Source organism: Phyllostomus discolor, chromosome 3 (genome assembly GCF_004126475.2).
Source record: "Phyllostomus discolor isolate MPI-MPIP mPhyDis1 chromosome 3, mPhyDis1.pri.v3, whole genome shotgun sequence".
Taxonomy (NCBI): domain Eukaryota; kingdom Metazoa; phylum Chordata; class Mammalia; order Chiroptera; family Phyllostomidae; genus Phyllostomus; species Phyllostomus discolor.
Window position 1 is genome coordinate 78,206,117 of NC_040905.2, and position 12,604 is coordinate 78,218,720.

The following is a 12,604-nucleotide window of genomic DNA, read 5'->3' on the forward strand; positions in this document are numbered from 1 at the left end:
GAGTATATAATATGCATGCATACACACGCCTAAATATACGTATGCTTATACACCCATATGACACGCATAACACATAAAAACACACACACATCCATACTCAAGTGTATATAATTAGTAAATATATAAATATACGTAAATTATATGCGTACAGCCTGAACTCCGAACAGGCTAGAGAGGGAGGGCTAAGGATCGTGGGACAGGACCCGGCGCTGGGTCCGCAGGAGTCCGCAGGCCCAGAGGGAGCTGCGCGGCTTGGCCCTTCCGGGTTTCCGTCCTCCGTGGCCGCCATTGGTTGGGCTCAGAGCAGCTGACAGGTAGCGGCCGGGCGAGTGAGCTTCGAGGATGGCGGCGTCCACAGCACTGATCCTGAGGGAGAGCCCCAGGTAGCTGTCTGGCTGGGCAATTGCGGTAGTCGGCCCCTGGGTGGCGCGGCCGGGGTCGGAGCGAGGACGCTTCTGCCGTCGGTCGCCTGGGCGCCCCGCTGGCCCCCTGTAGGTCCGGAGGGGGGGCGGGGCTGTCCTAGTCGCAGTGCGGGTCCCGCTACAGTGCGTGGGACTGGGGCCCCGTCACCTCGCGGTGGTTCACCTGCGCGGGGTCACAGTGCGCCTGGCCGCTGAGGTCAGCGCTGCCGCGTGTGGAAGCTGTCACTGTTCGCAGGGTGTAGTGTCGGCAGTATCCAGGCCTCCCTGGAGTAATGCTGAGTAACGTGGGAAGGTGTTCCGTTTACGTTTAAATTCTCTTTCTGACCTTTTGATGATGAGAAAGGCTCCCTTTGGTGCTGGGCGGTCCTGAAACCTAACACGTGTCAGTATCCCTTTCCCATCAAGACAGAATTAGACCTCAGGCCAGTCGTAGCTTGAGAACATTGCTTTTGTTTTCATTTTGTTTATTTCTAGTTAATTTCTGTTTATGGTACGTAAGATAAGCTGTCCATGGTGGTGATACAAAATTCTCTTTTTTTAAAAATTTTTTAAAATTTTATTTATTTATTTTCAGAGAGGGATAGGAGGGAGGGAGGGAGAGAGATAGAGAGAGAGAGAGAGAGAGAGAGAGAGAGAGAGAGAGAGAGAGAGAGAGAAAGAGAGAGAGAGAAAGAGAGAGAGAGAGAGAGAGGGAGAGAAACATCAATGTACGGTTGCTAGGGGTCATGGCCTGCAACCCAGACATGTACCCTGGCTGGGAATCGAACTTGCGCCACTTTGGTTCGCAGCCCTCGCTCAATCCACTGAGCTATGCCAGCCAGGGCTAAAATTCTCTTCTAAAATAAAATTATTTAAATAAAAATGACTCCATGCGATGAAAAGTAATTAAATCACAGTGAGTGGTATGTTGATGCTGATAATGTGCTGAAATAATGGGATGGCCAAAAAGTCCGTTACATTTTTTTTGTTAGGAAGGCTCTAGTAGGGCTAGTTGTCTTTAACTTCATTTGAAACAACTTTGTTAGATTGTATTGTGACAGCTGTCATATCCGTGTACATTAAAAAAAAAAACGCCAGCTGTCATCTGTTTTTCTGTATTTTACTCAGGCTTACCTTATAGCAATCAGAGTTGAAATGAAGACTTACAGACAACTTCAGCTATAAACAAGTGTAGCACTAGAGCAAGTACAGTTGCATTTGGAAAGCTCACTTAAAAACTTTGTTTTACTAATTTATTTAGCATGAAAAAAGCAGTGTCGCTGATAAATGCAATAGATATAGGAAGATTTCCACGATTGCTCACCCGAATTCTTCAAAAACTTCACCTGAAGGTTTGTACTTTTGCATTTCTATAATTTACAATACTTCCTAGTGATTTCATTGAAACTGTGTTTCTACTTAACAGAACATTTTGCAAAGTGTAGTGTTTCCCATTGTGTCTTTGAGAACACCAGGTCTTTAGAAAGTTTGATAATGTCCCATGGTCAAAAGTTTTTATAGTAAATATTTAAGGGTGGATATAGTATGCAAAATTGTGCAGATGTGTTTGACCTTGGAACATTTATCATGGTATACATTTTAGGACTAAGGTTCTGTGGAACATGCTTTGGGGAAATTCTGATTTTATGACTTCATTTCCTTTTAAAAATAATTCTGTGGTATCAGTCAGTATTTAATCTTTCATTTAATCTTTGACTTTTATTTCAAGGGTTAGTAATTCACTGCTCGCTCACCAATCTAAGTTAACTTTTTTATCAGGTTATAAAAATTTAATTTCATCTATCACATGTTTATGGAACACCCACTAACTGTTCTGCCTGGTGCCAGGCATCACCATTAAATAAGAACCTGGACTCTTCCCTCTTTTCTTTCTTGGCTAGGAGTTAGCCCCAAAGTCCTTTCTCCTTCTGAAATGTCTCTCAAATTCAAGTTCTCTTTATAGCCCTAGTTCAGATTCTTATTATTTCTTCTTTGGACAAAATAATGCCTTCAAACTGGCATCTTTAGTCTTTCCCTTCCTATTGCTTCTTCATAATGCTATTTCATTTATCATTTGGATAAAAATATTTATCCAAATACGTTTTCCTAAAAAAGAATTGATCATATCAAAGCCATAAATGGTTTTCCTTTGCCCCATGGGAAAAAGTTCAAAATCCTTAACATTGTATTATAAGAACATTATAATATAGCTATAACCTATATTCATAATCCCCTTTACAAGTGCTCCAGTCACAGTGGACTGTGCTCTTTTACTAGAATGTGCAATGAATTTTTCAGTTGTGTGTGTGTGTGTGTGTGTGTGTGTGTGTTCGTATTCTCTTTCCTTTACCTACAATGTTCTTCCCTTCTCTAGTGAATAAACTAGTTTTCATCTTTCAGGCATTTTACCTCATTCTCAGCAGTTGTTCTCTCTTCTGTGCTTCTAAAACACTTGGTTCATTATCACCCCACTTTAGTACTGCATCATCAGCATTTGTTTCATGATTGCAGGGTCTTTCTCTTACCTTGAATACCTTGAGTATTATGCTTTACTCATCTTAATCTTTCCTGTACCTAATAACATTGATACTTATATAATCAGCACTCAGTAACTATTCTTGGAGTTAATTCTTTTCTTTGCCATGGGAAACACAAAACAAATGTAAGTCCTTTAAATTCCTGTCCATAAGGAATTTGCTATTTACAGGTATGTTGCTCCCTTTGTGACTGCTACCATTCTACTGGCTTTGCATTATTAGCTCACGGTGGAATTAATCCTTGTGGCAACTTTAGGAAGTAGGTACCATTTCATCTTTATTGTATTGATGAAGAAACTGAGATAGAAACTAGTTAAATAATTTGTCCACAATCACACAGCTCACTAGTAAGGCAGTCTGTTCCAGAATCTCTCTCTTTAATCCATCACAGTAAACCTCAGAAAATAGTATGAAATAGTATGTAAGTCTGTCTAAAAGTAAATGATGAAGACAGTTTATACAGAAGTTGTGCTTTGATTCCCTGAGCTGTTAGGTGGCTGCCTTCGTAAGCATACATATAAAACAATGTGGGTCAAACAGTTCTTATATACATCTTTTGTTCTTCTTACTGAGGGAGGATGGAACATTTCCAGGGAAAATTGTGATGTGTATTTTGCCTTCGACCCTGTCAGTCACCTCTGGAGTTGATGATAAATTAATATTTGTCTTGGAGTGACTGTGGGTGAAGCATTCCGGAGATGCCTGATTGTTGTGCTGTCCAAGGTAGGGAGTGAAGATGAAGAGGTGTGGTTATTGAGAGCTGAAGCAACTGAGGACAGAAATGTGTGTATGTGAGTATTTGCCTTGTGAGAGAATCTGGAAAGGTAGTTTTGTTTTTTTCCCATGGACAGTTTCAGGGAGTGTTCTTCCAGAAGGGCTTCTGTTGTGATAAGAGCTCTTATCAAGTAAGATTTGTAGAGACATTTAGGATCTGCCAGCTTTCTTTTATTTACTTTTCGTCTGTCAGATTGGCCTTTTGCCTTCTGATGAACGGAGCCTTTAGAACAGTGAGACCTGACTAGATTGATGAAGTTTAGAGATTTAGTTGCTATACTAAATGATACCAGCTTAGCACACTGATTTTAGCAAGCTTACTCTGTTTATGGGCAGAGATAATCTATTTTTGTCCAGACTGGTTCCTTGGAACCGTGGTAGGAGTAAACATGAGGAAACTAAGATAGCTTAGGTATAGAATATGGGCATGCCTAAGCATGGGTCTGGGAGTCCACTTTGAACTGGCCATCTTCCTGGCCAGAGAAATGTGTAGGACTGTCCTGCACAAAGAATTGTCCCATCATCACGTTCATAGAGTCTGAATTGGGAAATACTGAGGGAAGTCAGACCAGTTGCCATAGTTGGGAACTTAGAAATAAACATTTATTGCTTCTGAGTTTCAAAAATAAGTCACAACTTATGCAATTAAAAAAACAACTCATATACTTTGCTCCTAGGAGAGACTTTTAGCCCCTTACACAAAGCCTGTTAATGTAGCTACACTCTGAGAGGTCAGGTAGCTAGATGTCTAGCTAATGTCTAGCTCTGAGAGGTCAGGTAGCTGGATTCCTGGCATGGTGGACTAGAAACAGCCAACTGAGGGTGAAGGTGCTGCTACGATGAAGCATGTAAGGCAGTTTCAGGAATTGCCTATTGATCATGGAATGAAATGGCAGAATTCTGAAAATCAGAAGAACTATAAAGGTACGGAAATCTGAGGGGTGTTTCTACTGAAGTAAAAATTATAGCTGTATCCTAGGAGTTCTTTAGGATACTTCAGCACAGAACTTTGATGCTTGTAATTATGACCTGAGTCAGCATAAGAATTAGTTTAGTCCAATATACTTTGTTTACAAAATTCTAGAGTGGATGCCATATATTTTAGAAACATTTCTTCCAAATTTTTAAAATAAAAGTTCCATTTATTTCATAGATTCATTTGTGAGTACCACTGTACTTCCCTGTGATGATAGAGAGAGGAATCTCGTTAACATACAGGACAATCCCATGTGTAAACCCCAGCATGTGGACGTCCTGAGGAGTTTTTGGTGGTTCCAGTGTGGGGGGTGCTGCTCGTGTTCAGTGCTCTGGGACCTTAAATGTCTCACCTGTGTGGGACAGTTCTTCACACAAAAAAAGTGGTCTCACCTATATGGACCAAAAAAAAAAAAAAAAAAAAAGAGGTCACTTGTTTCTGTTTTTATGTGTCTTTTGAACTAGAGTCTGGTATGCCTGAGGACACGAATTGTCTGTGTAGCACATAATAGATACTCAGTAAATGTTTTGAATGAGTGAAGATGGAAATTACTATTAATCATTATTTTTTTGGAAATTACTATTGTTAACATTTTGAGGTTTTACCCTCTAGCTTTTTTCTTAAGTATCCATTAGTTATGGTATTTACTGTTATTTTTCACCTCCATATATTTTAAAATACTGTTTTTAAAAAATGAACTTTTTTTGGCAATGTCCAGATATTGAACTGTGCCATGATTTTGAGATATTGAAATTTATAAACACGTGACTTTCTTTTACCTAGGATTTACTTTTTCTTTCAGGATCTCATTCTGCATATGACTAAATGAATCTTCTGAGTAGCTGAGTTTTGAATACCTGAATGTATGCTAATAGATTGCTTTTTGTACTGCAGGCTGAGAACAGTTTCAGTGAAGAAGAGGAAGAAAAACTTCAAGCTGCATTTTCTCTAGAGAAACAAGATCTTCACCTAGTTCTTGAAACAGTATCATTCATTTTAGAACAGGTATTTTTATTGCCGCAAAGTTTCTAACCATTTTTGTTTAGTACGTTTGTATTGTTTTGATATGTATATTATTTTTAAAAGTATGCAGATGGAACCTGTGAATATATTTTAATCAAGAATTTTAATGTAGTAAAAAAAAATTTGAATATGTGATTCCCCCCATCCCCACAGTCTTGCATTCTACAAAAACAGTCTTAATGTTGAGTAGTGTGAAGAAAGTGTTGTGACAATATGAATCAATACTTTATTTACTTGAGACATTTATAAAATATTTTAATTCATTGTTACTTGGTATAATAACTTGGAAAAATGAATACTCTTTATTTAAACATTTTAATAAATGATTTTGGGGGATTTGACTAAGATGATAAATGGGACATTTAGAAAAGAAGTGGCTGTCAAAGGACTTTGTCATACTGTTTCTTCATACTGAGCTGCCCTTCTGCACCCCTTCTTTTCATCCAAACGCAGTTTGTTCTGTCAGTTCCCTTTAAGTCACATCTCCTTCCCCTGTAGCCTGGCCTTCTTATGCTTGCAGTCTTCCCCTTATTTGGATTGCTTTTATCTTTGGCTCATCATAGTAGAGCACTTTGCCTGTCTTTCATTATTTCATGGGTGTCAGTGATAACTTCTTTCTGTTTTGAATTTGTGGGGGGCCAGGGTCTTGTGTGTGTGCCACATGTGCCTACACATCTTATATAAACCTAGCACATTGCTCGGCTTAAAATGGATTCTCAATAAACTGTTGATTGATTAAATAGAATACTTGTGAAATTAGATTTTAAATAGTACTGTAGCTTCATGAGCATTCTAGAGATAGAGACTGTTAAAAGGACAAGCTGCCAAGTATCTACTACATGCGCACTTACACAGATCGCAGATCATAAAGGCCCACCCTTGGCGGGCCTTCAGGAGGAAAGGACTATCAGATAAAACAGAGCAGCATGGGGTCTGTGAAGAAGTTGTTCCAGAATAATGTAAGTAACAGAACAGATATCACTGTTAAAATTTTTATTATATTTTATTATATATTATTTGGAAGTTGATAGAGGGAAGGTAGTTTTGAAAGTGTTTCTTGGAAAATTTTGTTGGGAAAATTTTGTTGGGAAACAAAACCGTTGTTCACTTCTTTGAAATAGTTAAGTGAAATAAGGAAATGAAAATATTTTTTCTTTCATAATTGAGATTTTATTGGTTGTTCTGATGATAAGTAAACAGATATTCTAATTTGTACACAATTCTTAACATATGTACCAAAAACCTAGTCATGTAGTTGTGATTTTTTTCTAAACAGTTGTTCCAGTAACTTTCCAGCTCAAAATTTGTAGGCTAATTTTTCTTAATAGAGCATCAAGTACCAGTATCTTCAAATGTTAATACATCAAAGTCCCACTAATTCACAGTTTACTGTTGTATGTATTACATAATCAAATTTTCAGTCTTTCACAGCACATCAACAAAGTTACTAGGAATACTGGGCTACTACACCAGAGATGTTACAATGTGCGCAAAATTCTGACAGGAGCTAAAATCAAGGAGTAGGTTTCCTGAGGAAACAATTCTATCAAAACACATGGGAATACAAGTAATTTAAAATGCTCAGGACATATTAAATGCATGACTGACTCCAAATTGCCATTTAGCATGCTTTGTACTGTATTGTAGGATGTAAAAACTAATGGAATATTAAGCTGACACCCAAGACAATCAAAGATTCTCATATATAATACCTCACTGTTTTCTGGCTGTACCAATAAATAAAAAGTAGCAAACTATTTCACCTCTTAAAAAAATTTACTTTTAAAAAAATGGGATGAGGTTGAATTCCCTCCTTAAAAATGTTCCTAGAGCTACTAAAAAACTTGCATTTACAAAATAGTTGATAAAAATATTCTTCTGGGTTGTACAAGCAGGGAGAGAGGTACCACTGATAAGGCATGGCATATGATATTAATCAGACTTGGCTTCTTTCTCTTCCGCTTCATCCGAGGCTGAACTCTCCTCAGTTTTAGACTCTGTTTTCTGCAGGTAGATCTTACTTGGGTTCAAGATTAGCTGCTTTGGCTTGTTTTCCCTTTGTTCCCTTTTCCCTTTCGTTTGTACTTTTTTGTCTGCATATTCATTCTCCCCTGCTGCCTTTTTTGGCTTTGTGTCTACTTTTGAGGAGCAAGCTTAGCTGACAATTTTGCTGATCTGCTTCTTGGGCTCCTCCTTCGCTGCACCCTCTGCGGAACTGACTTTCCTCCTTCCCAAACCTGGGCTGCGTGGTTGCTTGGACCCACCATGGGGCTGGTGGGAGAGCCCAGGAAATAAACTTTTAATTAGGGTACCATTTACATAGCTAGAAGTTCGGTGGATTTAGGATTGCTTACATCTCAGATAAAGCTGAAAAAGTGTAGCCTGAATAATTTAGGCCACTTAATCTAAAAATCTTTCCTTGGAATGGTATATTATTTGTAAAATAGTAAAACTTTTCTGCAATAGAAATGTAAAATATTCCTTTGATTTAAATTATTTAATATTAATTTTGTGTTTGATTATAGATCAAGGCCTCTGTATGAATATTTGAAAAAGATGTATTTTTTTTTTCTTTTTAATAGGCAGTATATTACAATGTGAAACCAGCAGCTTTGCAGCAGCAGTTAGAGAACATTCATCTTCAACAAGACAAAGCAGAAGCATTTGTCAGTGCTTGGTCTTCCATGGGTCAAGAAACAGTCGAAAAATTCAGGCAGAGGATTCTTGCTCCCCAAAAGGTATAGGTTATATTACCTCAGAGATACTTCTCAGTAATATATAGCATAGATTATTATACCTGAGGGTTTTTAGGGTGATAATATTTTGTGGAGAGGTAGAGACAGGCAAAAAAAAGTATATAGACAGCATTCCTATAAAGTTATTTTCATACATGTTTGCTACCGCAATGTGATTTAATTTTAATTTGCAGTTTAAAATATGTCTCTATTATTTCAGGATAGGAATGAAAATCTTTTTTCCCCTTGAGGCCTTGGATGGAGTTGGTTATTCTTTTAACTGTATATCTATATATAAAACTTCCTGTAATTTTACTGAATTACATAATTATTTGTTTCTGTGTTAGTGCATAGCAGAATGCCTTACATGCAGAAGGTAGTCAATATTTATTGAGTAACAAATAGTGAACAAAATGAACACTTTGGGAGAAATATAAAGCAACAAAATGGTCACAGAACTCTTTAGTTACCTGTAGTCATCCTTAATGGAGGTTAAGATGATCACATAGATTTTGCCCTTTTTTTCCTGAATTAACATACCGGTAATTGATTTTCAGATTTTCAGCCAACTTTTCAGATTCTTGCATTAAATCCTGGTCATGCTATGTAATCCTTTTTATGGGTTTCTATATTTGATTTGCTAATAATTTATTAAATATTTTTCTATCTATGTTCATGAGGAATATTGGTCTGTACTGTTCTAGTAATGTTTTGTTTCTGTCAGGGTGACACTGGCCTTGTAAAATTAGTTGGAAGGTGGTCCCTGCCCTTTTGTTTTCTGGAAGACTTTGAAGGATTGGTATTATTTTCATTTCAGCAGCATTACAAGAGAGTTCCAGTAGATCCATATCCTTCTCAACACTTGGTATTGTCAGTTGTTTTTATTTAGATCATTGTATTAGGTTTGTAGTGGTATCTTGTGTTTTCATTTGCATTTTCCTAATAATATGTTGACTACCTTTTTATGTGCCATTTATATATTTTTTTGGTCAGGTGTCTATTCAAACATTTTGTCTAACTCTATATCCATATTATGACAAAGATGTCCCATGGTATAATATAAAGGATTATTACAGGTACAAATCCCAGCGTATAGATAGAAATGAATGTGTTTTGTTTTGTTTTTTCTTTTTGGTTGTGTAGAGGTGTTTCTTTTCTTTCTGTTGAGTTTTGTGAGTTCTTTATATAATGTAGGCATGTTCTTTGTTAGATATGTGAGTTACAGATGTTATTTCCTAGTATATTGCATTTCTTTTTACTTTCTTACATGTCTTTTGCAGAGCAAAAGCTTTTAATTCTTTTTTAAAGTGTTCTATAGATTTATGTTTTATGTTTAAGTATAAGGTCCATTTTGAGGCAATTCTGTATAAGGTGTAAGGTACAGGTCAAAGTTCTTTTTTTCTGCATATGGATGTTCATTTTTTCCCCACATAATTTGTTGATGACATCACTTTGTCCCTGAATTGCCTTTGCTCCTTGTCAAAAATCATTTGACATTTTTGTGTGGGTCTTTTCTGGACTTTCTGTTTAGTTCCATTATTTGTCTATCTTTATGCCAGTATCATACTGCCTTAATTACTGTAGCTTTGTTAACTTTGTAGTAAGTCTTACGATCAGGTATTGTGAGTCTGCTATGTTCTTTTTTTATCATTGTTTTGGTTCTAGTTTCTTTGCATTTTCTTTTCTATTTTTTTAATCCTCACCTGATGACATTTTTTCATTGCTTTTAGAGAGAGAGGAAGGGGGAGGGGAGAGAGAAAGAAAAACATTGACGTGAGAGAGAAACATCAGTTGGTTGCCTTTCTTATGTGCCCTGACTGACTGGGATCGAACCTGCATCCTAGGTATGTGCCTTAACTGGGAATTGAACCTGAAACCTTTCGGTATACCAGACGATGCTCCAACCAACTGAACCACACCAGCCAGGGCTCGTTGCATTTTTATATAATTTTAAAACCAGTTTTTCTATATCTCTAGATCTATAAAAAATCCTGCTGGGATTTTGATTGAGATTATGTTTAATTAATAGGTCACTTTGTAGAGAAATGACTTCTTAACAGTATTGAGTATATCTCTCCATATATTTAGGTCCTTTTTGATTTCTTATGTCAATGTTTTGCATTCTTCAGCATACAGATCCTGCATGTATTTTTGTTATATTTGTACCTGAGTATTTAGTGGTATTTTTTTTTTTTGAGTTGTAGATGGTACTACTTTTTTATAATTTTTGTTTTTAACTGTTTATTGCTAGTATATAGAAACAATTGATTTTTGTATATTGATCTTGTATTCTATAACCTTGGTAAACTCACTAATTAGTTATAGCATTTTTGTGTGTGGATTTCTTGTGATTTTCTTTGTAGACAGTCATATTGTTCATGAATAGGGATAGTTTTATTTCTTCCTTTCCAGTCTTTTCAGTTTTTATTTGTTTTTCTTGCCTTACTGAACTGAGTAGGACTTATTTTTTTAATTAATTAATTTATTTATAGAGAGGAGAAGGGAGGGAGAAGCGAGGGAGAGAGACATCAACATGTGGTTGCCTCTTATGTTCTCTTTACTGGGGACCTGGTCGGAAACCCATGTCTGTGCCCTGACTGCAAATCCAACAGGTAACCGTGTCTTTGGTTCACAGGCCGACACTCAGTCCACTGAGCCACACCAGCCAGGGAGGGACTTCTAATATGATGTTAAATAGAAGTGGCACATTGGAAACATCCTGCCTTATTCCCAGGGTTAGAGAGAAAGCATTTATTCTGTCATCATTAAGTAGGATATTAGCTATAGGTTTTTAGAAAATGCCCCTTTGTTTTTATCTCCTTCCATTTCTTTTTGTTTTAACTACATTTTAAGAACTCTTAGGTGTTTTCCACATCACTGCTTCATTTTTCATTTCAGTTTCTACTTTTTTGTATATCCTGTACAGACTTTAAGTTTTCCATTTTGTGTCCCTGAAATTTTCTTTCAGCCATCTCCATTTAAAAAATGATCACTTGCTTTTTAATATTTGCATGTTCTCTATTTAGAATTTTGTGCTATATTATAGTTATTTTTTTTGCATTTATATAAGTACAGTTAAAAATATTTCTTTTTCTGGTACTAATAGTAAGTCATTTTTCTGTATCTTCTGGATGATAGGTTTTTTAAAGTTTTACTTCATCCTTATGTTAAGTTGTATTTGTATTAAGTTCTGTTTAAGAAGTGGTTTCCACTTCCGGCAAGATGGAGGCATAGGTGGACGCACTGTACCTCCACGCACAACCAAGATTAGAACAACAACAATTTAGAGCCAGAATAACACCCAGAACTGACAGAATTTATCTGAATGGAAGTCAGACAGCCAAGAAGTTGAAGTAGACCCGTTCATCCAGACCAGTAGGAGGGGCGGCGAGGAGGAGCGGATGTGGGTTGCAGCACGTGGAGATGGGGAGAACTGGGCGCTTAAGGCAACTGGTAGCGTGTAAGCCTTCTGGGACTTGGGATGCGCAAGATTGCAGCGGTGGACCCTGAGTATGCAAGCGGCAGCTGGTGGACCCAGTGAGGTGGCGATTGTGGAGCAGGGCAGAGAGTGCAACCCAGGATCCCAGGGAAGGGACTGGGGTCACCAGAGAGCAGAGCTACTGCCATTGTTCGCCCCCACCCCCGCCCCCGCCTACAATGTCACAATCTAGCGACTGGGGTGCCCAGCCCTGGTGAACACCTAAGGCTCTGCCCCTCACCGTGACAAGAGCGACCAGACCGGAAAAAAAAAAAAAAGGAGAGAGAGATAGATAGATAGATAGAGAGAGAGATATGTCTCCAACAGAAGAACAGATCAGTCCCCCCAGGACTCATCCTTTTGAGCGACCAAGAAATAGCCAATCTATCAGATGCACAGTTCAAAACACTGGTGATCAGGAAGCTCACAGAATTGGATGATTTTGGGCCCAAATTACATGAAAAATGCAGGTTACCATAAAAGAGGTGAAGGAAGATGCACGGAGAACCAATAGTGAAGGAAAGGAAACTGGGACTCAAAACAACAGAGTGGACCAGAAGGAAGAAAAAAACAACCAAGCAGGAAAGAATGAAGAAATAAGCATTCAAAAAAATGAGGAGAAGTTTAGGAACCTCCAGGACATCTTTAAACGTTCCAACATCTGAATTATAGGGGTACCA

At 37.7% G+C, this 12,604-nt stretch overlaps 1 protein-coding gene and 1 pseudogene across 2 annotated transcripts in view; one reads left to right on the forward strand and one right to left on the reverse strand.

Annotated features, from left to right (window-relative positions):
* Positions 1 to 266: 266 nt before the first annotated feature.
* COMMD10 (COMM domain containing 10) overlaps positions 267 to 12,604 on the forward strand; it is a 157,218-nt gene continuing 144,880 nt past the window's right edge. The window contains exons 1-4 of one of the 2 annotated variants that reach the window (XM_028523470.2): positions 267 to 383; positions 1,663 to 1,753; positions 5,583 to 5,693; positions 8,294 to 8,449. In XM_028523470.2, coding sequence (XP_028379271.1) covers positions 343 to 383; positions 1,663 to 1,753; positions 5,583 to 5,693; positions 8,294 to 8,449 — 399 coding nt within the window. In that variant the 5' untranslated portion in view covers positions 267 to 342. Of the gene's footprint in view, positions 384 to 537; positions 619 to 1,662; positions 1,754 to 5,582; positions 5,694 to 8,293; positions 8,450 to 12,604 lie in introns of those variants that run through there. The other variant, XM_028523474.2, reaches the window with a different exon arrangement.
* On the reverse strand, positions 6,038 to 7,940 carry LOC114505729 (annotated as a pseudogene).